Source organism: Notothenia rossii, assembly GCF_949606895.1.
Source record: "Notothenia rossii genome assembly, chromosome: 3".
In the NCBI taxonomy this organism is placed as follows: Eukaryota; Metazoa; Chordata; class Actinopteri; order Perciformes; family Nototheniidae; genus Notothenia; species Notothenia rossii.
Window position 1 is genome coordinate 77065506 of NC_136901.1, and position 27264 is coordinate 77092769.

Here is a 27264-nt window from a genome sequence, read left to right on the forward strand (position 1 = left end):
CTACTGCAGGGTGCGCTTGTTTTCCTGCTTCTCGTGTGGAGGATAACTAGGATTGGAAAACAGTGATACATTTAGATTAAATCGTCAACGGTGATCCACAGAAGGAACATAAGCATTACATCAGGACATGAACAGACAAGAAGGGTAGGTAATTAAAAACACAACAGTGCACATATGAATCCTAGTACATTAATTTTGTGAAATATGCATTTGTTTTTATTATGCATTTATGTACCCAGAAATAATATGTGGAAATTCATAAGAACAAATATGAAGAAATAATATTATCTTCTAATGGCTCTAATGATAAGTTAACATAATTACAAATTGAACCTACGCACAAATCTACAATTGGGCTATATTTGTCAATATAAATGTAAAGAAATAGCAGCCAGGTACAACATTAAGATAAGCCAACATCTAGAAATACACTGTAGAAAAGCAGCTCAAGGGTAAAAAAAAAGCGAAGAAAAAACATGGACAGTGATCAATTAAAATGAAACAAGATTAAACATGATAAAATCAAAAAAAAATCCACATTCACTATAAAACGTTTCACATATGTTAATGATGGAGGTTCAGTACAGTACAATAGCACCCATTATTTTAATACACACATGGTGTGAAGCATTTTTCTAGAAAAATAAATAGGCCTAGGCGTAGCCTACATGATAAAAAAAAATTCCAGGGTACAAGCAAGAAATTGCTTAATTGCTTACAATGGCTATTTTTAACTATCCAATAACACAGAAAAGGAAGTTCTGATATTTCAAGTATCCTACATTATATTGCAAATACAATCTGAAGGCCTACTGAATGCAGTACCTTGAAGTGGAGTATATTCATAGTTATTAAATAGTGAATATGTATTCCATTAATAGAGTTATAATTTAATCAATATCACCCCACTCTTGAACCACCAGACAGTGGAAGATAAAACAAGTACACTTGTATACATTATAATCATGTTTAAATAGCACATGTTCTGTCCAATGAGAGTGTCCCTATGCTAATTTTTGTAGCAGTGAGGAAAATAGGGGGGTGGGCCATGAGCTTTTTTTTTTTACTTAGTGTGTATGTGTATGTGTGTTTTCTGACCAGCTGAAAATGGCGGCTCGAAGCGTCGAATCGTTCTAACTTTATCGCACAATAATAAACACAACAGTATACTCGGCCGTTATCGAATAACATGGGGAGAGACTTTGCTGAAGGGCTGCCGACCCTTTAGCTGGGACACATTACTTTCACCACTAACGGGAGTTGGAACGCAGAGGTAACGATAAAGAAGCCACCAACTGCCGTATAGAGGCTAACGTCAGCTAGCTAGCTATCGTTAGCCGAAGACTTAAGAAAGGGCTTGTCAACTGTTCTAGTTTATGTTAGTGGAATAACGTTATTATTTACATGGACACATTAGTGGAGAATATCCCAGTTTAAAGGTTGTTGCTATATTTGGCACTTGTCTTCATACTGAAATGCAAGTTTAACGTAAATATGTTGTGCTGCTACCATTAGCTTAGCACCTCTCTCGGCTAACGGCTAACTAGCTTCTCAGAGAGAGAGAGAGAGGTGTGTGTTTCTGTCCGACAATACGTAAAACACAGGAAAACTTTTGAACGCTGATTGACCATCGGTGTAATTTAACGTCATTATGTTTCTCTTCCAGAGATCATGGAGGACCCTCATACACGGTACAGCAAACGCCTGGTGAGTAACTTAACCACACTGTTAGCTTTCCGGAACACTTGTTCTGTGTTTACAATGTTGTGTGTGGTTTTCATCATCATGTGTGAAAGGATACCCTATTTAATATGGCTACATGAAGTAAGTCTAGTGGATGTAAACCATTGTATTTGATTGTGTGGACTAATTTATTTTGGCACATTGGGTAATGACAGTAGTGGTCCCTTTTTTGTTTTGTGTGCCACCCTAATAACAACAGTAATGAACCTGTCTAAAGAGTTCAACAGAAGGTCAAGTTCACTGTTTAACTGTGCTGTGATACCCTGTTTCACCTCCTTACTATCTTTTCCCATGGTTGTAAAGTCATTAAGTCAGTGCTTTAAAACGACCTACTGTGTACTCTGAGAAATATGATTGATAGTAGTGGTGTGGGGGGAAATTATGCATATCTAAATATAATAAAGCTAATTCTACCAGTGTGGATTTAGTTATGGAAATCATTTCTAGGCTTATTTGTTGAACACACAGAAGCCTAATAAAAGCCAACATAAAGTGTTCCTTAATTGCATTTTTTTGATTTCCTTTGACAGTTTTATTACTTTATATGGAAACATCAGCATTGGTGGCTTTAATCTTATAAAACAGTTTTCAGTTGCATCTTATTGTCTTTCCGCTCAGTTATGATAGTGAGGAGTATCTGAGTTTAGATAATACCACATTTGTGCTATGGGGGTGGGGAGATGTGAGAGCGGGGGTGTTGTCCTTTATCCATCTGTCTAGCCAAGCAGTGCTGCATAGGGTGAATGGCAGGCGGGCAGAAGAGGGGGGTCAATGTGTGGAAGATTAACCCGTGCTATTGTGATGCTGTATTGTTTGGTTACCACATGAGCTGATTTGGTATTCTGGCTGAATGATCTGTTTGGATGTATTATTTGTGACTTGTGAAAGCATTAGTTTATCACTCATTTGAGATCCCTTTTACCACTGAGATATTGAGGGCAGCTCCCTTGGGTGTCACCTCATATCTAACCAATTAAACAAGAACATTTAAAAAAAAATGCATTAAGGGTCATTCCATACCATTTCAGTTTTTTGTAATTAATTATTAAATGATGACAGTCATATCATATATTAATTAAAAGCAGCTAACCCATGCAATGAATTTTAACACATTTCCACACAAAAAATGTCAAGGACATTTGATAATCCTTTTTAGCAAAATTTATACAAATATCTTTAAAAAACCTGCAGCTCAAACCTACCTTTTTTTAAAAATGTAATTCAAAATAATCTTTCTAGAAAGTGGATGCCAGAGAACATTCGCCTTTTTTTTTTTTAAATGAAGAATCCATTGTTCGGGTTAAGAATAATTTATTTGTATTATTTAGTTATGTATATATTATATAATCACTGTAAGCTTCTATTAACCAAAATACATGTTCAACATTATTTTCTCAGTTAGGATGTTCAGTAAAAATAGCCCAGTGAAAAGTAAACCATTTATGAGGCTTATATATCACAAAAGTCACTCATTAGTTTTTCATTGAATACTGGTTGATATTAGTTGTTTGTTTTCCTTCCCAAGAAAATCATTACGTCTTTAGTCTGTTACTTCACATATTTGTGATCTACATATCAGCATTGCTGTGTGTCTGGTTGTCTTCTTTAATCAAGCTGGACCTGAATGATCTTTTTTGCAATAAAACATCCAACATGTCTCCCTGCCAGTTATTCCTGTCCTCTTATCTTGTTCTCTTTCTGTTGCTCACTATTGTTTCTCATGTCTAATCTAGAGGTTAACAGAATCTGTGTTTTGTCCTCAGCGTACAGGGACGCGGCGCCGCTACCAAGACGATGGAATCTCGGACGATGAAATTGAAGGGAAGCGGATGTTCGATCTGGACGAGAAGCTGCAGTGCAGCAGGTTTAACTCTGAATTGATCAAACACATGGAGGGAAAAGGTGAGAGGTTCAAACTAATCCAAGATATTCTTGGGATATCATTTCAATAAAAACCATGTCTGATTAAATGTAAAGATGATGCATGCTAACTGTTTGTTTTACATACTCTGTTGCTTGGTTTTTCTAGATTTCACATTTGAGTACATCCAGAGGGAAGGGCTCAGGGAGCCCATTATCTTTGAGGCAGCCAACGGCCTTGGCATACAGTAAGCCACATTGTTTGTCTCTAAACATATTTCTTTGTTGTTAGTTTTCTTACATAAAGGTATTCTAGCTGATTGTGAGTTATTTCAAAGCTAATGCTAATAACCCACTTAACCTGTTTGTGTTTGGAGATTCTTCTTTTTTTTTTAATAACACGCTTTTTGATTTGCTTCTCTTGCAGAATGCCAGACTCTGATTTCAGTGTGAGTGATGTCAAGTTGTTTGTCGGTAAGTTCCCATTTTATTGGCTTTCATCGTTGTAGACAACGGGCTGGACCTATAGAACAATTGGAACACTTTTTATATATATCTTTGAGCAAGTATCAAGATATAAATGAAGGAAATGCTAAACTAACTGTAAAGTGGCAATCACAGCTCCCAATATTCAGGCTGTAATTTCTAGACATTCAAACCAATATAAAAGTAATACACACAATGGCAATGAGTATTTTAGGATAATACATTTTTGCACTGTTACTGAACTCCAATGAATTATTTTGCAGGAAGTCGACGAATTGTTGACGTGATGGATGTGAACACCCAGAAAGGAATCGAGATGTCGATGGCTCAGTGGAGACGCTACTATGACACGCCGCCATCAGAGAGAGAAAAACTTTACAACGTCATCAGTCTGGAGTTCAGCCACACCAAGCTGGAGAATCTGGTCAAACGGCCGGCTTCGGTGAGAATACACACATGAACTTGTTAGTGTTTTACAACAGTCCCGATGTGCACGTTAGGGCTGTGCGATTATAGCAAAAATCATAATCACGATTATTTGGGTCAATAATTGATATCACAATTATTAAAAACATCCATTTATTGAAAAAAGAAATTGAACAGTATGTTTTTAACAGTTGATTACCCTGAGCTTTAAGTATAATTCAACTGAAAAACCAATACAAATAAAAAAACAATTTTAAAAATAATAATCGTTTTATTTCGATTACTTTGTTTTCGTAATCGTTGCCAGCCAAAATCGTAATCGAGATTAAAATAAGATTAATTGCACAGCCCTAGTGCACATTGACAATGTCGTTTTGGAACTCTGACACCTTTAAGTCACAAAAAGATGATTTTACCAGAAAATTCTCTGTTAAGAAAGAAGAGCTATTTATCCCAATCATTTCTCCTCTGTTTTAAAGCCTGCATGCATAAAGCAGAGTCACTTATCACAGTCTGAGTTTGGTGCACACACATTGAATGTGTTTGTTTTATACTATTTTCCTTTTTCCCTTTTGTCCAGGTGGACCTCATTGACTGGGTGGACAACATGTGGCCTCGCCATCTCAAGGAGAGACAGAGAGACTCCACTAACGCCATCATAGACATGCATTATCCCAAAGTGCAGAAGTGAGTAAACCAGAGGCTTAAAACATATAACATGTGCTCGCCTTTAGTTGGGATACATTACTCATATCATATCCTACAGCAGGCATAGTCTTGATTCAATTCATTGTCTCTTAATGCCTGTTTTTATTTTCAACACTTTATCCTGTTATTCAAATCCACCTTGTGTGTCCTTGTTTCCTCCACTCCTCTCAGGTACTGTCTCATGAGTGTGCAGGGCTGCTTCACAGATTTCCACATCGACTTTGGAGGCACTTCCGTCTGGTACCACATCCTGCGAGGAGGAAAGGTCAGTCCGGGTGTCACGGCACACAAATCATACATTTCAGTTTTGGCTGCCTGTGGTGACCCAACGGACTTTGAGTTTTCGGATAAATACTGTCACACACGACTTGAATATTACATGGTGAAAGGAAGCAATGTTTTTTTACTCCTGAATGACGTACATTTTTCGGGGCTTTTCACACACTAGGAAAAAAGCCGTTTACCATTCACCCTGCTCAGAATTTTGATGCTAAATAATCCTAGTCTAGTAGTATTTAGCATCTTCATTTCATTTCACTCTATATTAACTTTAATATCTGTTACACAGATTTAAATGCACACGAGTGCCCCGGCGGTGTCTTTATGTAAATGTTGACCGAAGACAATCAACGTGACCTTTTTACCTGGAACCCCTACAGGTGTTCTGGCTGATTCCACCCACACCCCAGAACCTGGAGATGTACGAGAACTGGGTGTTATCAGGAAAACAGGGAGACATCTTCTTGGGGGACAAGTGCTTTGACTGTCAGAGGATAGAACTCAAGCAAGGAAACACCTTCATAATCCCATCAGGTATGTAAAGAAAATACGGGAGCCGTATACAGACCCCTAAAAGCAAACACACACTTGAGCACTACGCAGCTACAGCGTCTCGTGTGTTGTTTGTTGCAGGGTGGATCCATGCTGTGTACACCCCAGAGGACACGTTGGTGTTTGGGGGGAATTTCCTCCACAGCTTTAACATCCCCATGCAGCTCAACATCTACAGCATCGAGGACCGCACACGGGTGAGCAGCGCCTCACATCAGCTGTGGTCTTTTTATTCTGCTGTGGATACACAAACACCATGACACACATTTTGTGATTATGCAAGACGTGATTCAGAGTCTTCTGTGGAAAAACACTTTTGATATAATTCTTTCAACATGACTAGGTTTTCATCACCCATCAAGCTAAGGGTACACCGATTTGTACTTATTTCTCTCAACACATTTTGAATCATAAGTTTAGGACATCTGCCAACACTGAGTAACAATCCGATAGCAGTAGCACTAACACACCATTTCACAATCTTTATACTTTGGTAAGTGGAACTCATTATAATAATTAGAGTAAGTTACTAAGACTTAATGTAGCTGATAAAAATGAAGAACGACACTCACGAAACATGTGGATTTGTCATGCATGTTGACAATCGTGGGAGACAAAACAAGAATATTTTCAGAATTGGGTTAGAACACAAGTTTTTTGTGATCGACAACTAAAAGAATCAGCTGGAGCACCACCCGCTTCTTAAGAGTAACTTGATTTGTAGTTATATAGCAGCTAACAAACATAGTTTACATTTACATTTCTGTCATTGGTATTTGACGAGACATGGAAAACATTTGAGACATTTCTGTTTCTCTCCTCCTCCTCTAGGTGCCAGCAAAGTTCCGCTACCCTTTTTACTATGAGATGTGCTGGTACGTCCTGGAGAGATACCTCTACTGTCAGACCAACATCTCCCATCTCACTCCTGAGTTCAAAAAATACTCCCTGGGCGTAGGTGAGGACGGAGGAACACAAGAAAACACAACTACCCTCATTTAGTTCTCTTTGTCACACAGACCTAGTCATGAATCGCTCACTGACATAAACTTCAACCATTGTGTCTTCTCTGTTTTCAGGACTGACCAAGGCTGACATGGAAAACATCGACTCCAACAAGAATGGCACCTCTAATGGAGTCGACAGCGACACTGAGAACAAGGAGATAAAGGAAGAGGCGGTCAAAGAACAGGACGAAGAGGAAGCTAAAGAGACAGAAGCTCAACACCTGCTGACTCCCTTTGAGCTGGAGGGGCTGTGGAACCTCTTGGGGAAGCTGGAGGGGCTGCCGGAGCAGAAGAAGTGCGTCCCTGTGGGCATCCTGAACCCCGACGCCCTGCTCGATGACGTGAAGGTGAGAGCCGTGTTCCTCTCTCAATCAACTCGCGCTGGATGCTACTACTTTTCTAATGTGGACCTTTAGATATATTTGATTTTGTCGTCTTAAAACGTCTTTTCTCCTTTGCACTTTTTCAGACTCTTCTAAAGGAGCATGTCAATGATGACGCCAAACTGTCCTACACTGGAGAGCCCATTGTTAAGTGGCCCAAAAGGGTGAGTACAGAACACATGTTTACACACTTCGAGGTAGCTGGAAGTACAAAGTATGTCATAATATATTGTTTCTTTTTCACATTCAAGTATAAGTCTAAATTGTTGAATAATATATTCCTGCCTGCTATTTGTTATCAAATGAGTCAGGAGAAAATGGCACTTTACTTTTTTTAAATTCTGAAAGCAGTATAAAGCAGAAACCATCTTTATATTAAAGTATTAGTGTTATGTAACGTGTTCTGAAAGTCCATATTTCCCTTGTATAGTGCTTCCATAATTCTAACCTACCTTCCTTACTTTCTCACTGATGTCCCTCATTCAGCCTTCATGGTACCAACCCCCCACTCCCCCTCCCCCCGTCATTTACCGTCCTCGCTTGGGCACCAAGCCCCTGAGGTCCATCAAGCGCTCCTCCATCTCCGCCCTGCGGCGCCGGCGGGTCAGGTGTAAGCGCTGCGCCGCCTGCTGCAGGAAAGAGTGCGGCACCTGCCAGTTCTGCCACGACATGAGGAAGTTTGGTGGTCCGGGGCGCATGAAGAAGGGCTGCATCATGAGACGGTGTCTCGCGGTGAGTTGTCTGTGTGTATGTTCAATGTCAGGCTAGTTAAATAGGGTAAATTAAATGCTGTCAAAAGTAGTGGTAATCATAATTACCTTAAAATAGAATCTGAATTCATAGTAATGTTTATCATCATCATATCTAAAAGGACTATATTATGTTTAACCTTGGAGTAAATAACATTTATCTCCTCCTCAGCCCGCCTTACCGAACACAGCGCGATGTGCCATATGTGTAGAAGGGGAATCTGACGAATCAAATCCCAGCACTCACTCCCTGATGGAGTGCTCTGTGTGCTCGCAGATAGTCCATCGTCAATGCAATAAGGTAATCTGCTTCTAACAGTGAGGCTATGAACTGAGTGCACTGCCAAATTATGGCATGATCTGTTTTGCTCCCTATAAAGCTGCATGCGCATTGCGCAGGTCTGAAGAGCTGATTCTGGGTGTTTCTCAATCTCGAGTAAAGCTGCTCCAGAGACACTATTTCAAGCATACTACGTCATCGAGTGCCACCGAAGTACTGTTCCAATGTCCAGCATACTTGGAATTCTACCGAGCCCGGCCTACTTCGTCTGGAGAAATTTCGAGGCTGCACATGTGTAGACTCCGCGGTCTTAAAATCCCCACAATGCTTTGCGCACGGACCAATTTCCCCAAATGTGTGGCGGAAAATGTAAGGCGGGGCTTCTCATGTGATGCACACCTGCACACTTGCTAGCCTGTTCCACTCTTTGGCCGTTTCTCAATCACGAGTAAACATGCTGCAGAGCAACTATTTCAAGTATACTACGTCATCGGGTTGCGCCAAAGGACTGTTTAAATGCCCAGCATTCTGCGCCACTCGATGACGTAGTATACTTGAAATAGTTGCTCTGCAGCATGTGTACTCACGATTGAGAAACGACCTCAGTTTTCCGAATGCCAGGAAGTATTCTTGCCTCGCTTCTGAAGCAAGTGACTCGGAAGACATGTGCTACCAAGCAAGCGTCCTCGAGATTGAGAAACACCCTCAGACATTTGAACTGTTTGCTGTTTCAGGAGCCTGGTGAAGGGAAAATCAATAAAGATCTACCCAGCTGCTGGGAGTGTCCCAAATGTTACCATGGAAAAGACTCGGGCTCAGAGGTAAGCATATCCTCTCTCTCACTCTCACTCTCACTCTCACTCTCACTCTCTCACTCTCACTCTCACTCTCTCACTCTCACTCTCTCACTCTCACTCACTCACTCACACCATGTGTTCATATGTTTCATATTCATACTCACCTATCTTCTCTCCCTGCCCCCCCACTCCAGTCTACCAGCGATGAGGAGAGTGGAGAGTCGGAGGGCTCAACCGCTCTGCCACCGATCAAACGCGCCTACCGGGAAGGCATCGGCGTAGGGGCGAGACGAGGGACACGGAGCAGTTCCTCCTCCCGACCCACAGCTCCCCCACCGTCTCAGAAGCTGCTCCTGCAGCATCAACAGAACCGACAAAGAGCAAATGCACTGGAGCTCCGACTGAAGAAGAGGGTAAGTTGGTGTTTTAATGATCAAAAGCTAGCTAAATCTATCGAGTCATATTGTTTACATGTGGTTTAACCCTGACGCTGGGTGGACAGATGCTGCAGACACAAGTCACCTCCTTTGACTTAACAGCAGTTACAAATATGTGAATGTGTTTCTTTTCTTTGTTTGACATTGTTTAATGTCCCAACCCCTTTTTTGTTCACTGCAGATAAAACTAGAGCGCAGCAAAATCTTAACGGTAAGCAGTGCACTTCTATCGTCATGTTGCATATTATAGTTTAATCCCACAGTACTGTTCTATGACCTCGTTACATCACAATAAAATCCTTTGTCCAAGAAGTTTATTTAAATGTCCTAAAGATTTTCAGTTTAATAAGATTTCAATCCGAGTTAAGCAGGAAATCTCTGGGTTCTTCGCCGGTGAACATGTGGTGATTGTCTGCCAGTATTGCATGACAAACTATTTTAAAGATGATTTGATTATCAAAATACTTTTAGGTAATTTGTCTGCTTCGTCAACTCTGCAGTTAGCACTGTGAAATTGAACATCATTGCAGCACTTGGTTATTTCCAGGTGCTGAGGGTCATTGTGAACAGAGACAATACTGCTGAGCAGATTCTATTATTGAATTAAAGACCCAGTGAAGTGCATGTTTTTGCACCAAAATGAAATGGCAGTTTCATTCCTTACATATCATTGTGCCTGTTCATGGCTAAAATAATTTTTAATAATTCATAATGAATGAATGAATGAATTATTAATTTTGCCGTCTGAGCCTAACGGAAGTTGCAGACGATAGTGGCTGTGACGTCACAAGATGTACCCAGTTGCGATTGTAAACATGGCGGAGACTTTGGAAAGTGATACTAGTGTGAGAGAAATGATTGATTTGGACAGCTTTTCGGACAGGATAGATGAGGAAAGTGATCAATCTGGTGCACTTTGAGGGCAACATTAAGAGATTTATGGATACAGCTCTCAACACTCATATGAAACATATATTTCAATAATCAAAAAACATTGGAAGGATTTCTTAACCTATTTTATACAACTAATATTACATAGATGGAAATATATGTTTACATAGATGACCAAACCCACTGAGATAACTTAGGCTACAGTTTACCTCCCTGAGCTGACGTTATCTCTCTCAGTCCCACAGGAGAGCACTCTCCCTCTCCTTATTGTTGAAACAGCTAATCTCCGTTAGCTCCGAGCTAGCACCAGATGCTAACGACAACCCTGTAACTCTCTCAGTCTCTCTCTTTCTCTCTCTCGAATCGACCAGTGGCCTTTATTTATCATGATCAATCAAAGAATCTACGAAACAATGACACCAGCCAGGCTCACCTTCATCTTTTGGGAACAGAAACATCGCCACTTCGGCAGACTTGACATTACTACAGCCAGCGGCAATGCATCGTTTCCCCTGTGTTTTTCATCCCTCTTTCTTCACTGTCGCCTCCATTGTCAGGTTTTCTCGATTGGCAATCACTTCCAGTCGACTCCGACACACTTTCCAGGAAAATACTAGCTCAAAAACGTTGAGAAATTCGACTTTGAAAAAGAGAAAAAACGAACGGTGGTGAATGTAAACAGTGCGGCGGCGTCCATCTCGTGACGTCATGCAGTAGATCGCAAGCCACGCCCACGAAGGCGAAAGTCGACTGCAGATTTCCCCGGCAAATTCAAAACTCGTCAAATTCGTTGCTATTCCAAGATCCTTTGATATGGGTTCCAATGGACAATTTTGCTCATTACTATACGTATTAGCATAACAGATCATGCACAGGTGCACACTTCACAGGGTCTTTAAGTGTTTGAAGTAGGGATGCTCCGATCGCCAATTTTGGGGTCGATCGCCGGAATCAGTATCGGCCGATCCGATCGAGTGGGCGGGGCCTAAATGGATAGATGTGTTTGGTCTAACTCTTGTGTGTTTCGCTCCGCTCACCGGTCCGGCGGACGGAGCTGCAGGATTTCTGCTTCACACACGTTGCATTCCGCTATTTTACTGTCTTTTTCAGACACCTTCAAATAATGCCAGACCGGTGAAGCCATTTTGGCGAGCTTGTTTTGCCGCGCACAGAGAAAAGTGTCATGTATTTTAGGTCATGCGATCGGCTCTCACGATCGGCATGTTTAGAGAGCACCGATCGATCGGTAGAGAGTGAGTATCGGCCGATCTCAATCGGTGACCGATCGATCGGAGTGTCCCTAGTTTGAAGCATATTCTACCTTGTTCTCATCTGTTGTCCTTTTTGGTTTCCCCAACAGAAGCAGTCGTCTCAGGAGCGTTCCTTCCGCCCGCTGTGCTCCAGGTTGCCGACCAGGCTGCGCTCCACCACCAGCAGACTCTCTCAGGGCCGAGGCCGGGGCTCCACCTGGGCCGGAGCGCCTCCTCACCCCAGCTCTCCAGGGGGGACGGGGTCTTTCCAGCAACAGCAGCAGCAGCAGCAGCAGCAGCAGCAGCAGCAGCAGCAGCAGCAGCAGCAGCAGCAGCAGCAACAGCAGCAGCAGCAACAGCAGTCTTCCCTCGGTCTGGCACTTGAGCCCAAGGGAGAGGCTTGCCGAGGGAGGGGGAGAGGGGTGAGGCTGCGGGGGGGAGGAGCGGGGAGAGGCATGAGAAGTGGTAGAAGCCATGAAGAGTTGGAGACGGAGGAGAGCAGCAGCAGCAGCAGCAGCAGCAACAGCAGCAGCTCCAGCAGCGACGAGGAAGAGGGGCAGAACAGCGGGAGGGGGCTGGATAAGGAGAACCAGCCACAGTCGAGGCGAGAGGCAGCCAAAGAGAGAGAGGAGGATCTGAGCGAGGCGGCCAACCAAAACGGAGCAGAGGAGGACGAGGAGGAGAGCGAGCAGGACGGTGAGACGGTGAGGAGAAAAGTTAAACTCCAAAATCCCAGAACCAGAGCCCAGCGGGACCCGTCGGCCATCGAAGCCATCTCCCCTCAAGCTCCCCCTTCCACAATACACAACCAAAGCAGAGTCCTCGCCAGACCCCCCATTAGGAACCGCGGTCCTGATCCACACTCCAGTAAGCACGCACGCCCACACACACCGAGCGGACACACAGACACTCGAGAGAGGCTGGAGGACTCTCAGAAAACCAGGCCGGCTAAACTGAGCAACGGCGCCTCCTCTTCGTCGACCCCCGATCTTCCACATCTGCGCATCCCTCTGTCCGCCCTGCAGGAGGGGGGGGGCGAGGCAGAGAGGGAGAACGGAGCCAGCGGGCCGGGCTGCGAGAGGGAGGTCTGGGTCTCTGTCTTCCGTTACTTGAGTCGAGCAGATCTCTGCGTCTGCATGGCCGTCTGCAAGAACTGGTACAAATGGTAAGACCTGTTGGATGATAGGGGTTTATTCGGAAGGGGGTTCAGTGTTTCCCCTACCATTGACTTGGCGGGGCGCTGCGCCCTGCCAACGGAGCCCCGCGCCCTGCCTGAAGTTTAAAAAAATATATATATATATATATATAGCACCCAATCTAAACTGAAGTAATCTATCTACGGTCACTTTTCAGATTGAACATGTGCTCTTTTATTAAATAAACTAAACGCCATGTTATTTATCCAATGTGTTCATGTTTCAGTGTCCACTGCTTTGCGTATTCACATTCTCCCTCCGCTCTGTTTCTGAAGGGCGGGGCTCACACACACACACACACACACACACACGAATGCACACACTCACGCTCACAATCAGAGACAAGAGCAGAGGAAAGGAGGAGAACAAAGTGTAAAAAAGTCAAACAAATCTGCTTTATTGCCCCGAGCTCTGCTGTCCGCCCGTTTGTCCCCCCCCCCCCCCAAGTTTCAAATTCGTTTATTATTATTTTTTAACCGCCAGCCGTTATCGTCACGGGAGAAGGACACACACATCCTGCCCAGGTGGACGCGCGCGAACGCGACAACGAACGTAGCGCGCGCATTCTAAAAATAGCTCACAGATGGAGCAGGTACCGCGGTTTTGAACTGCAGTATTGAGATGTGAGTTTGTTTATTCAGTAAATTAGCTCAGGATAATTGGATGTTCTGTCTACACCTGTTGATGTGAGGCTAATGCAGGATTTGCTAGCTTGATGCTACCGGCATTTAGCGGCAGTGACTCAACACATTGCCTCTAAAGATGTATTGTCAGCAATGTATGACAAGCAGACTGCTTGTTTAATGTTAGACTCACACCAATAGCTCAATATGATCATAACACGATTGCTTTCATATCAGAGATCAGATGAGGTGGAGCTGCCTCCAGCAATAGAGGATGAGGCAGAGAGAAGCAGCAGCAGCACAGGGTTGCAGCAGTTATGTTATGCTGTAGTCAGGTGATTGAAATGTATCAATGAAAGGAAGAAGTGTAGGCTACATGATAAGAAGGGAATACAGTTTGAATTAAAGTAATACAGTACAGTGTAACACTGTATTTTATTACTTTTTAATGTACAAATACTTTGTTACTGTACAATATCAATAACAATAATCCACAGCTCCTCTGCTCCAGAGGATAACAAAAATGTGGGCGCCCCGACATTTTTTTTCGAGCAGCACCCTGCCAGGGCAGTAAACCTAGGGGAAACACTGGGGTTATAATATCTGATTCTCTGCATCGTGTTCCTGTTTGGCAAAATATCCGTTTTCTTTAAGCTCCAATGCTAATTATTTTATCTTCTTTTTCATGAGAAATGGAAACATCATTTCACAGATTTCTCCTTCAGGTCGTAGTTTGAGGTTTAGGTTGGCTGTCATTAAAACAGCCATCTGAAGGCGATCAGATTGTTCTGAGTTGCGGTTATTTTTACCGTTAGTTTCATGCAGACGTTGAATGTCAAAAGGTTTTTTAAAGTATTTGAATTAGATAAGTGGATTTCAGTTGTCACAAACTTCTTTCCTAATTGTTTTCAATATCTTTTCTAATGCAAACTCCGTGGTGACATGGTGTGTATCCGCATTAATAACCAAGTAGTGTCAGTAGGTCATATTGCTTTGCAGATAAATAACTTGAAATGAATGTGTCCTAAATCTGTGTGTGCTTGTTCGTAGGTGTTTAGACAAGCGGCTATGGGCCCGGATCGACCTGAGCATCAAACGCACCGTGACTCCTCAGGCTCTGACGGGCATCATAAAGAGACAGCCAATCACACTCGATCTCTCTTGGACCAACATCTCTAAAAAACAGCTCAACTGGCTCGTTGGCCGACTTCCTGGTACGTCAAATACACTCTCTTGATTTTCAACCAATGGTAACAAACATTTTTTTAAATCGCATATTTACTTTTTTATTTGATAAAATCTGGTTTGCAACCGCATGCATTTTGAATGAGTTTATTTTGTAGTTAGCCCTACCTCCACCGTATTTGATCATTTCCTTTGTTTTGCAGGGCTGAAGGATCTGATGCTGGCCGGGTGTTCATGGTTATCTATTTCCGCTCTCTGCTCGTCTGGGTGCCCTCTCCTCCGCTCTCTTGACCTGCGGTATGCAGACGGAGTCAAAGACTCTCAGATCAGGGATCTAGTCACCCCTCCAGGTGAGGAAAGCCTCTGAAACTCTTGCATCCTATTATCCCCTACGTTATACTCTTTCTTCTCATTTTTCCCTTTTCTTTATAAAAAACTCAGCCTTTCTTCTTCTCTTCTTCCAGGTTGTGACAATCGCAGTCAGTTGCGCAGCATGCAGTGTCTGCGTCTAGCCGGCCTGGACATCAGCGACTCCACCCTGCGCCTGGTGATCCGCCACATGCCACATTTAACAAAACTGGACATCTCCCACTGCAACAACCTCACGGACAACTCCATCAACCTGCTGACTGCAGTGGGCTCCTCCACCCGGAACACCGTCACAGAACTCAACCTGGGAGGTGAGAGATTCATGAGGATGGATCATATTAAAGAAGCAAAACTATGAACTAAACTACAGATGCACCAATTGTCATTTTCTTGGCCAACTAAAATGTTGTTTGCAAGTCTCCTCTTTAGTCAAATGAAAAGTCTGATATGAAACTGTTGATGATCATTTTGAATGGCCCTGTGTTCTTGTCTCTTCCCCAGGTTGCAGTAAACTGTCAGATACGTGTCTAAAGTACCTCCGCCGCCTCGCCTGCATCTCGCTGCTCGACCTGCGAGGCTGTAACGGCGTCTCCCGAAACGCCTGTGAGGCCTTCATCTCCGAGCTGTCAGTCAACATGCTCTACTTCCTATCAGATGAGAAACTGATCCAGAGGATATCCTAGGCTCTGGTCCTGTGACTGCAGAGGCAATACGAGTTGCACAGGCAGCAGGTCCTGATGTGATTCTGTTTGACAGAAAGGACACAGACATGCAGGGAAGTTACCAAGCACCTGTTTCACATCAGAGGGCTGGGGTCTAAAGTCACTAAACTGGTGTTGGCGAGAGGCTCGTCAAAGCTGAAACAAAGTTTCTTTAACTTTCTATACATTTGTTCCATATACCCTTAACAGTAAACTCAGCTTTTTTCAGTTATTTTTGGAAATAATGTTGCGTTGGAAAAGTAAAATGACTATTTTTGCCAGGAGTGGGATCACAATTCATGTTCTGTATTGAATTGCTCATAACAAAGAGTTTAACTCTTCTTTGGACAGACGCCATCTTGATTCCTATTTGGGAAATACTTTTTAGTTTCACCTTTGGGGTATAACCGCATTGTTACGTTTGGATGATGCCCATTAAGTCTTATTTATGATGTCATTTATCATTTTAACTCATCAGCTGCATCTGGGTGCTCTAAATAGATGGTTATTTTTGTCAGATTCAAAGAGAGCAAATGTTTAGAAGTTTTATGACGTCCGCTTCATGCACAGCCACTATGCGTTGAGAGTTTTTATTTTCAAGAAGACTTAAGGTGACAGTTCTTTGTGATTTATAAAGTGAGTGACTGCAATGCCTTGTTTGTATGTTCAGCTTAGAAAGGCATTTGGGTGCAGCAGGAGTTCAGAGGTATACATGGTGAGTGCACATGCACATCGAGTGGATGTGCTTTTGTAAAAAGGGTAAAAAGACTGTGAGAAGGCAATCGACATGGCAACAACACCTCCCCCAGCAAAGGGCAGGTTGCATTAAATAGTGAGCCAAGGGTTAGGTGTTGGATAAACGGTGCAACAAACGTTAGACTTCAGGTGCTATTATTTCCAAACTTGCTTTGTTTTTGTACAGAGACAACCTTTACAGTCACATGTTATTATTCTAGATAAATCTGCTCCCCATCCCTCTTTGATACATTTATTTTCTTTCATTGATGAAAATGTCCAAGTATCTACTTTTCTCTGAACTTCATGACCTTGTCCAATTCAGTGTAAGGATGTACAATTTAGTTTGGGGGCTTGGGTTGCTCATTTTTTGGTTCCGTTATAAAGTGTAGTGGTTCTGTATCAAAAGGCCTCGTTCCAGACTGCTCTCCAGGCCATATCCCTTCAAATGAAAATAAGTATATCAAAATATACTTGTGTAAATGTGTGTTCCTCTTTTCGATTATCAAAACGGGATTCCTGTAGCATTGTAATTATTTTCAGAATACTTTTTTTCACTTTATGTTATTTGTGTTATTTTTCAATAAAAAAAAAAAGAGAAACATCTGGTCGGTCTTATCACAAAAATGCGGTGGTGGAAGAAGAACTATATATGTTTCTTAGATAAAAAGTAATAACAGTGTAGAAGTTGTTACAACTCGACTTCCTGCAATCAAAAATATGTACCACTTTACAATAAGACCCTTATAAAGGATTCATAAACTGTTTATCATTAGTTTATGAATTAGGTTGTAAACACTTTATTAATCATTAAGAACCATTTTAAAATCAGTTCTAACATAGTTTTCATACGTCAACACAGGCTCACTATTTGGCAAGACGACTAAGCCTTATATTGGCTACTTAGCGAGAATCAACTCAGTGAGCAACAGATACAAAGGATGCTGGCTGATGAAGAAGGCGAATTAAGCGAAGTAGCCAATATAAGACTTGGCAGTACTGATGCTTGTGGGCTCACTATTTGGCAAGCAACCGGTCACAGTTGCCCTGTTTATCTCGTGTCTTATAAAAGCTTAATGATTTATAAAGTGTTCACGACACAACCTAATTAATAAATGAATTACAAACTATTCGTAAACCCTTTATAAGGGTAGCCTTATTGTAAAGTGGTACCCAAAAATCTTAAGTAAAAGTTCCAAAGTATTTGCATCCAAATGTACTTCAAACACTTCATGTAGTAAAGTAAATGCAGAATGTTGATTTGAAGATAATGGTATGTTATATTTTTGAATAATTATTGATGCAATAATGTGTTAATATAAGGACTATTTCTTAGTCCTTCTGGTATGTAGTGGAGTAGAAGTAGGCTAGCATAACATGGCATCATTCCTCCAGCTAAATTAGTAAAAATAAAAGTAGCTTTTTCACGATTGAAATGTAAAATTACACTCCAATTCTTGCTCGATGTTCACTGGTTTATTTGCCCTGTCAGATCAGAATGAGCCCCTCCTCTGCTCCCCCCAGCGTCTCTCCAGAACCTGGAAATAAAGCGACGCCCACGTAAATAAATAAATAAATAGCGCTGATGCAGCTTTAAATAGACTTCATCGATGCAGCTAGATGAGTTAGTGATCGGGACTGGTCTCTATCTGCAGCTACTGTCACCTGCACCATATGGGATGGCTTCAGCTCGGGTGACCTGGATGTGAAAGTGGAATAAAGGCCGAATCTGGATTTATTTTTGACACACCGTGCGTGACATCCCTGCTATATAAACAGGGGTGGTTGCAGTGACAGCGGGGGAGCTAGCTAACTTTATCAGCTGGCGATTTCACCCATATTTATTTCTTAAACCCAGCGTGAAAGAGAGATGGACGGACTGGGGAGGTACATTTCTGCTCGGCTGCATTAGTTGTCTTGCTTTGTGAATAATGGAAAGCAGGTGTCAAGTGGAGAAGGAAACAATGTTGTTATTAGCCAGTTAGCCACCATTAGCTCAGCTAGCTGTCAGTTAACTACAGCAAATTAGTGGGCTGAGTTAGGTGAGCTAACTCAGCCCACTCATTTAAATAGGCACGCACATAACTCTACTTTGTTGATGCCCAACGTTATTGGATAAACTGCCTAGTGACAGTCTTTCCTGTAAAGTATTTCAGCCTTCACCCATTTTCTAGCCAGCTAGCCAGCCAGTTGTGGCGATCAGCTGGTCTGGTGTGGTGTCAGTGCAATCAGTCGGCTGCAGGAGTCATATTGCACACATAGCTTTTATACTGTGTTAACTATCAACCATGGCACAAGAAGGGTTTCCTCTGCATGCTCTGGTGTGGAACAATCAGTACCTGGAGCTCGATCGAGAGCTGCAGAAGAAAGAGGTAAGGAGGTGTATTTCTGCAGCTGATGTGTGTGCAGTGCACGGATGCTATTGTTATAGTATGCACTGCATTGCGCTGAGGCTGCTTGTGTGTTTGGTTCTGCAGCAGGATGTGGAACGCCTGGATCCGAGAGGGCGCACCCCGCTGGAGCTGGCGGTGTGTCTGGGCCACTTGGAGTCTGCCCGGGTGCTGCTGGGAGGTTCTGCAGACCCCACACACCACAACTCACAGGGTTGGACCAGTGAGTGTGTGGCTGCTGGATTCATGTCCTCAGGTTGCTTAGATATTTAAGAAGCACCTACTGCAATTACATGTGGATGTGTGTTTCAGTTCTGCAGGAGGCAGTGAGCACCGGAGACCCAGAGCTGGTCCAGCTGGTGCTTCAGTACCGAGACTACAAACGGGCCACTGAGAGACTGGCGGGCATCCCAGAGCTGCTCAGCAAACTAAGACAGGTAAACCGCTTTCATTTGGCCATTTCTTTCAAATATGTAAGCCTCCAGGTCTTGAAGTCTTGCCTGTTGCACAGAGCACATAAACCACGCCTTAGAGCTATATTTGTATAATTCTAAAACAATAATGTATATCATAATATTGAATCATCAAACCAAACAAAAGACACACTTAATATAACTATTTACAAAATAAATGCATTAAAAACATAGAGTTAAGGAGGTGGTTAAACATGGTGAGATAAAACAAATAACATAATTATATGTTATTATATTATTTTATACAAGTGCCACTCCGTACAGGTGGGTTTTTAAAAATCTCTTTGAACTGAGGCACTGTTCCATCATGTTCACAACTAAACCAGAAAGCTTTAACATTTCTTCTTTTCCAGGCGAGAGACTTCTATGTGGAGATGAAGTGGGAATTCACCAGTTGGGGTGAGTGTGTTTCACAGAGGTCAGGTTCAGCACCACACTGCAGGGACAGCTCCGAGACAGCAGCTGTCAGTCACTTTGAAACATTGGTACACACGAGACAGGGCAGGATCATTTTAAGCTTTAAAACAATACAGATGACTGATAACTCTTCGAAAGTGTTATCTGTAATTAGTTTTTATTATAAAGATATTTACCAGCATTATTAAGTCATGTAATGTGTTTTGTCGAGTTTGATTACTTTGCCTCTTCTAATCTGCAGAAGATGCAGCAGTTACAATTCTTACATTGTAGTACTATTGTGATTCAGTAATTGCAAGAAAGATCATACATATATGCAATGTGGTATTGTACTACACATATATTCTTTAATAAATTAGAGCAAGACATTTAAAGACTGTACTGTTGATGATTTCACCATACTCAAGTCCCAGTCAGTTTGCTTTAATAAAGCAGTATAGAGCTAGTTGACATACACATCCATTCAATGGCAAAGAATTTCAGTTCTACATTTGATCTTTGCTTACTTTTATGTGTTTTTAATCATTATAGGTTGTAAAATACTTTGTGTATCCATGGTACTACAAGAATGAAGGTCTACCTCTTGTGGTAACCGCTAGAAACCCAGAGTTCCCAACACAAACCAAGCCAAGGGTGAAGGACTTAAAAAGGGCGTCTTACAATATAAAAGCATGATGTTTTTACACCACACAATTTCCAGAAAACTTTGGCATGTAAATCTCTTTTCTTTTGCACTGTACTTCACCCATTCCCGGTTTGTTACCTCACTGTTTGCCTCTTTGTTTCTAAACCGCTTCGCCTCTTCTTTGATCTCCCTCTCAGTGCCTTTGGTGTCGAAGGTGTGTCCTAGTGACGTGTACCGGGTGTGGAAGAGCGGCTCGTGCCTCCGAGTGGACACCACTCTCCTGGGCTTTGAACACATGACCTGGCTGAAAGGACGACGCAGCTACATCTTCAAGGGAGAAGGTGCCCTCCTTCATTTTTTTCATGGAAACTTGCCATCCTGAAAGCTGTAGAAACCTGTTGGAGGTTTAAATGTGTCTGTTGTGTGCTCCTCTTAGATGAAGGTGCCGTGGTGATGGAGGTGGACCACGAGAAGCAGGTGGTGTACACTGAGCCGCTGGTGTTGTCTCCCCGTGACGCCACCTCCCTCCTGGCAGCCATGCAGCCGTCGCAGGAGAACACAGCGCAGAGAATCACATCGCCCATCGTCTCCACGCACCTCAACACTCGCAACATTGCCTTTGAACGGTAACAAGATCAAACTGTGTTCATATCTACAAACTAGAATTGTTACAGCCACAAAACCTGATATCAGCCTGGAAACAGCCCATTACCGTCCACATTACACCATGTCCCCACAAATATTGACTTTGTGAGCCCTTACTATGATCTCTTTGCTTGTTTAGGAACAAGTCTGGGATCTGGGGCTGGCGTTCTGAGAAGAGTGAGTCGGTCAGCGGGTACGAAGCCAAGGTAAGTCACTGCAGAGCCAATTTGATGAAAACTTGCTTAAGCTTGATACTGTATGTTCGCCAGAAACCATTTTTATCCAGGATGATGACAAGACTGCACCCTAGTTATTAAACAATAATATTGACTGTCAACATTAATTCGTCAGCATTGTAGGCAAAACAAAACTCAATTAAAATGCATTCAAAAAAATAAAACTTCACCATTATTTTAATCTATTTTCCTTGACATAAAAGGGAGGAAAATATTACAAAGGGAGAAGGAAACAAAGTAATACATTTTGGCCAGAATATTAGTCTCATTTACCCTTACTCACACAAATATGTTAATATGAACTTAACTTGAACAATATGTAAAAGGAAATGTGTTCGAGAGTGTTTTCTATCTTTGTGTCCAGGTGTACAGTGCCACCAATGTGGAGCTGGTGACTCGGTCCAGGACAGAGCATCTATCAGACCAGGATAAGTCGAGGAGCAAAGGTGAACACACACTGTCAAGTCAAATTAGTGTTATCAGGTCCCAAACTAAGTGCAGAGAAAATCAAACTAAGCCTCAGTACATGAAAGGTAATGTGGAAAACATTCCTGCCCACTGCAATAACTCTCCATAGCTTCTCTTGGACTCAAAATCACACTGTACATTTTACATTTTTAAATTCAGTTTAATATTTAATATTCCATCCCTCAACTACTTATGTATATATAATAACTTGCTTTATATTTTTGTGTTGTTAATTTGTAAATTGAACATGTATATTTCTACTTTCTTGTTTATTTCTAGTCTTTGTCATTTCTATTGTAAAATGCCATTTTTTTTTAAGTTGCTGCAACACAAAGATTTCCCAATTTGGAATCAATAAAGTACTATCTGATCTTATCTTATCTTAAATCAAACAAAATCGATAACTGAGTATTTCTATTTGACTCATAGAACAAATGAAATGTTCTCTTCATGACTGACTATTTTATTCTAGACGTACCCCTTGCCGTCCTTGTTGAGTCTAAAGTGAATAAGCAGAGCAGAGTGAAGATGATTTCCCTTCTGTATTCCCACTCAGGCTCAAAGACTCCTCTGCAGTCCTTCCTGGGGATTGCTGAACAACATACAGCTCAAAATGGGGTAAGAGTCTCGACTGCACCTGTGCATCTCACACACACCTCCTGCAGTCTTCTTTGATGAACACAACGTCACTTCTAACTCTCTCTGTGTTTCTGTCAGAGTAATGTGTTGCAGTGTGCCAGCCCCCACAACCCCACCGCCATCACAGCCGAGGAGTACTTCGACCAGGAGTTCAACCTGAACGACCGCGACATCGGACGTCCCGTCGAGCTCACCAGCAAAGTCCAGCGGTACGATGCAACCCTGGAAACACGTGGCAGTAATGTTCATCACCAATAGCAACAGGCCTTAAAGCTCTCTTGTGTGTCTCCGTGTCCTCTCCAGATTTAAAGCGACGCTGTGGCTGAGTGAGAGTCACCCTCTGTCCCTGGCCGAGCAGGTGACACCCATCATCGACCTCATGGCCATCTCCAACGCCCACTTCGCCAAACTCCGTGACTTCATCACCCTGCGCCTTCCGCCAGGCTTCCCTGTCAAGATAGGTGGGTATGACAGGTCACACAGTAGGGTTAGGAGATGTGTTTGAAAGCTAAGTCTCTTCGATTTTTTAAGTGAAATAAATAAATAAAATAAACTCACAAATTATCAAAAGAGAATATTTATTCACAGAAATCAGAAAAATTAAATTAATCTTCTGAATTAAAGTGTTTCTCTTTCACAGAGCTAGGATGATCTTTATTATCTTGTTAACTCATCAAGGAGACAGAACTTGCAAAATAAACCATAATTCACCAAATTCAATACGAACATACGCTAGCTATAAATACTGTTTTCCCTTGCTGCCTGTCTCTGCTGTTTCTGGCCTCTTCGTGCTTCTTTGTGATGCTCCAGTTAGTCTGAGCAGTCTCCTATTTAAGTATATGCAGTTTTGCATAGTCAGCCTTATCTCCACACTTTGGACAGCGCTGTTCCAGGTGTAGCTCTCGACACGTGAGAACTAAAATGGTGAGAACTAGATCTTAATTCTGGGCTCATTTGTAAGCGTGGTTCATGCTTTTGTGTGTGCCATCTGACGCCTCCTCATTCATGATTATAACTGTGTGTTTGTATTTTCACTTCCCTCTTGTGCTACTGGAATAATCAGCCATTTAAATCCTTCGTCGATTTCTATCTGTCCTCCAGAGATTCCCCTGTTTCACGTGTTGAATGCCAGAGTGACGTTCAGTAACCTGTGTGGGTGCGACGAGCCGGTCAGCTCTGTGACGCTTCACACACCGGAGACCCCTGAAGAAGCTGGTAAATACACACTAGTTATGATCTCATAAAAAAAAACCAACTTAAACAAATAAAATAAGGTTGTAGTTGTTTCCAAAACATAGCACAGGTTTGAAAGTGCTTTTATAAATTGGACATATATTTACTTGCACGTGCAGTGATGTTGTAACCTGTCTTCCCCCAGGTGAGGCTCCCCCTCCCTTCCAATGCGAGGTGGACCCCTCAGTGTTTGAGCCCCCCGCAGACTACGCTACTCTTGGTCCCGGCCGCAGCGAGCCAATGAGGGACGAGGATGATAACCTGCTGCAGTTTGCCATCCAGCAGAGCCTGCTGGACGCCGGCACAGAGAGCGACCAGGTTAGAATGATCAGACTCAGAGTTACGTGTGTGACGGGGGATTGATTCTTCCCTTTTTATATTTAAAGGCAGGCTTTCATTATCTAAGTGTGCTTCTTAGGTGACCATCTGGGAGGCCCTGACCAACACTCGCCCTGTGCCCCCGTCTCCGCTGTACGAAGGCGACTCTCAGCTGGAGAGGTGAGCTGACTCAGAATTCAACTCTCTCATTTGATATAGCCACGATTAATTGATTACATTTTGTGCCTCAAGTACAAAAACAATGAAAAGATATTTAGACTTTTTTCAAATGATTGATACCCAGTGAATATGTGGATAGGTGTTAATTATTTAACAGAGTCTGTGCTATAATTCAGGTAACTTAATGGATCAGCTCAGTACAGATATCTACTTTCTTTGGTCTTTCAGTGTAAATATGAACATTTGTATTTGTCACTGAACTCATGTCTGTTCATAATTCCTTCGTATTATTGGAAACCCCTTGCTGGTGGAGTCATTTAATTAAACGTCTCTAAATAGAGGTCGGTGATTAATTCGTTCTTCCTCCTTCTCTTGGGAACAGTACCTCCCATTCATACTGTAATGGAGCTCCGCAGTGAACCTTCACTGTTAAGCTATCTTTGTTCTTTGTTTAATTACACTTCACTTCAAGTCTTTATATCTTTATTTTTTTTCTCTCAGGGCGATCCAGGAGTCTCTGTCCATCTCACTGTCCAGCAGAGAGGGAGAGGACACGGCGGAACCCAGCCAGCCAGCCCCCGTCTCCCCGTCCGACCCCCCCACCGACTCCCACCTCTCCTACAGCACAGTGACCAACCCACGGCTGTCCGGACATATCGGCATGGCAACCAGCTTTGACGAGCAGCTGCGCCTCGCCATGGAGATATCGTGCCGGGAACAGGAGGAGATAGACAGGTGAGGCAGGAGGGAAACAAAGAGAAGGGCATGTGCATTATATTACCTGAGATAAAGCACACCTTCATGCAGGACATTTACCGGTCCATCACAGGACTAACGTACAGTATGTGGACCGGGGTAACACAAATAAGCAGTTTTTCTTCGTAAAATAGATACAAACAATGTCTTTTAAGAAAAACTACCACAATATATCCGTGTTTAGATACGATAAGAACAGATATGATAGGACTTTATTCATCGCGAAGGAAATTGTTGTGCCAGAGTTACAAAAACACAATAAACACAGCAGAATAATAATAATAATATAACTTTACACTAACAGTGCAGTAAAAAGAGCAATTCAATAACTACAGGAAACATAAATGGTCACATAATTAATGTAAATATTTACAGCATTTAGTAGTGCAAAAACCGTAATGGTCGTTACGTAATTGCACGTTATTTATCAAACATTATTACTAATAATAATAGTAATATTGTACATGTTATATAGCAGAGAGTGTTTTGTAATGATGGTAATGGTATTTATATTGCACATAGTGGTGGTGTGGAAGTTCTCAGTTCCCTTTACTGAAGGGTGAAGAGTTATAAACCAATTTAAAATAAACATAAATGTAATATTTGTTTAAGTTTTTAAAGCTATAATCACTACTGAAACACGAGTAAGCATGAATATCTGTCACCTTGAATAACAGAAACTGAACAGAGGTTTCAGGAGATCAGCATGTCCAACAATTGTTTCCCAGTTCATTCCTTTGTATTTCACATGCAGTCTGCTCTTGCATATGCACAGACATTATGTAAAAGTTGTTCAGATGTCCAATGAGTATATTTTTTGTCTATGTGTATTTTCATTCTTTGAGACATTATACAATACCATAACGGAAAAGCAACTAAAACGAATCAAAGCCACTCAAAACGAACTACAAACGAGTGTTCCCACATCGAGAGTGCAGCAATCTGCTCTTCCATCTCAGACTCCCAGCTTGGCGCATATGGTGGCAAACAGCGTCTGCGACTCAGCGGGGTGTCCAAATCTGTTCTTTTCCTCGGTCCCATGTTCAAAGTTGTGCACATTAATACAGAGATGGCAAAAATAGTAACAAATATTGTTAAGACAAGGTTGTATAGTGGGAACAGTCCTTTTTGTTATTGCTGTTTGGTGGTCATACGTGAGCCTTGGCTGACTTATTACTGTCTGCTTGAAGAAAGTACACTTTACATTTTTTATAAACATTTCAAAACACCTTCATGGATATTTTGACCCCACCCTTCTACATTCATGATAGTTTTGCCTTAGCACACTTTTAATCTGTGACCAGAGTTAACTTTTAAACTGAGACTGTTGTATCTACAGGGAGTTCTTTTAAAATATCTACTCCTTTTTCTCTTGAAACCCAATGTTTACAACTGTCTGTTCTTGTGTCTGTTTACTGAAACCCGACCTCAGCAACAACAACCGAAATGTTGATGGTTACGGTGTAGCCAGTGGCCATATTGTCATTATACAAGCAGAACATAATTGCAGTTGCGTCAGCTTAAAATAATGAATTTTAATAAAACTATTTTATAAAATATAATTTAGGCAGATTGTCAAATAAAATAATGATAAAATATCAAACATGTGCAAAACGTTAGCAGGAGCGACAAAAGACTAGTAAAAGTACATGGCAGTGACACATAAGTATAACCACAAGTATATATGTGTCTTATTTGTGTCACAGGGAGCAGAAGGAGGAGGAGACTGAGCTGGAGAGGATCCTGCAGCTGTCACTCACCGAGAAGTAATGTCACAACAACAACAACAACAACAACAATGGAGGCATTTCTTCATTGGAGAACAATCTTCTTTATTTATTCAGTTTTTATCTTTTAAATCCTAAGGTGTTAAGTTATTACAGATATTTGATGGCTGCTACGAGAGAGTGTGAGAAGTGTGAGATGAATGAGGAGAGGTGGATTCTCTGAAACACTCTGCAGTGAAGGAGGAGACAAAAGGGAGTTTCTTTTCTTTTGTTATTGAATATTTTTCACAGTCTTGCTGTCTTTACTGAGTGATGAATGATTCCTTTAAGACTTTAAACTACAACATGTTCCATGACAATTATTAAAAATAAGAATCTCAATCTAAATGGAATAACTTGTACAAATATATGATTATATTATTCAAAACAGTTATGTTGGCTTATGTGTGGAAAAATAAAGAATAATGATCATCCTGGATCATGTTTTTTTAATTCTGTGC

The 27264-nt window shown here is 41.9% G+C and overlaps 2 protein-coding genes across 2 annotated transcripts; both read left to right on the top strand.

The window, feature by feature from the left end:
- The first annotated feature begins 1082 nt into the window (after positions 1-1082).
- kdm2ab (lysine (K)-specific demethylase 2Ab) lies at positions 1083-17259 on the top strand. The gene is given in 25 exon segments (XM_079671902.1): positions 1083-1273; positions 1667-1707; positions 3507-3645; positions 3773-3851; positions 4031-4077; positions 4353-4531; positions 5096-5202; positions 5395-5488; positions 5883-6036; positions 6136-6251; positions 6886-7012; positions 7134-7408; positions 7531-7608; positions 7931-8176; positions 8366-8494; positions 9208-9294; positions 9465-9683; positions 9889-9918; positions 11959-12340; positions 12343-12361; positions 12363-13013; positions 14718-14881; positions 15056-15202; positions 15317-15532; positions 15723-17259. Coding segments are annotated over 24 exon segments (3903 nt in total). The 5' UTR covers positions 1083-1273; positions 1667-1671; the 3' UTR covers positions 15905-17259.
- Positions 17260-18229: 970 nt separating this feature from the next.
- On the top strand, positions 18230-27242 carry ankrd13d (ankyrin repeat domain 13 family, member D). Its single transcript, XM_079670001.1, has 16 exons — positions 18230-19029; positions 19135-19270; positions 19360-19484; positions 19874-19919; positions 20760-20903; positions 20999-21188; positions 21347-21413; positions 21808-21889; positions 22468-22529; positions 22629-22759; positions 22854-23011; positions 23652-23765; positions 23929-24101; positions 24202-24281; positions 24783-25016; positions 26744-27242. Exons 1-16 carry the CDS (start codon positions 18946-18948, stop codon positions 26805-26807), a joined length of 1890 nt encoding a protein of 629 aa, XP_079526127.1. The 5' UTR covers positions 18230-18945; the 3' UTR covers positions 26808-27242.
- The last annotated feature ends 22 nt before the right edge of the window (positions 27243-27264 follow it).

Coding starts and splice junctions, on each gene's coding strand:
- ankrd13d (XM_079670001.1), top strand. CDS start 18,946: ATGGCACAAGAAGGGTTTCCTCTGCATGCTCTGGTGTGGAACAATCAG. Junction 20,904..20,998: donor CTACATCTTCAAGGGAGAAG/GTGCCCTCCTTC, acceptor TGCTCCTCTTAG/ATGAAGGTGCCGTGGTGATG. Junction 22,760..22,853: donor CTCACCAGCAAAGTCCAGCG/GTACGATGCAAC, acceptor TGTCCTCTCCAG/ATTTAAAGCGACGCTGTGGC.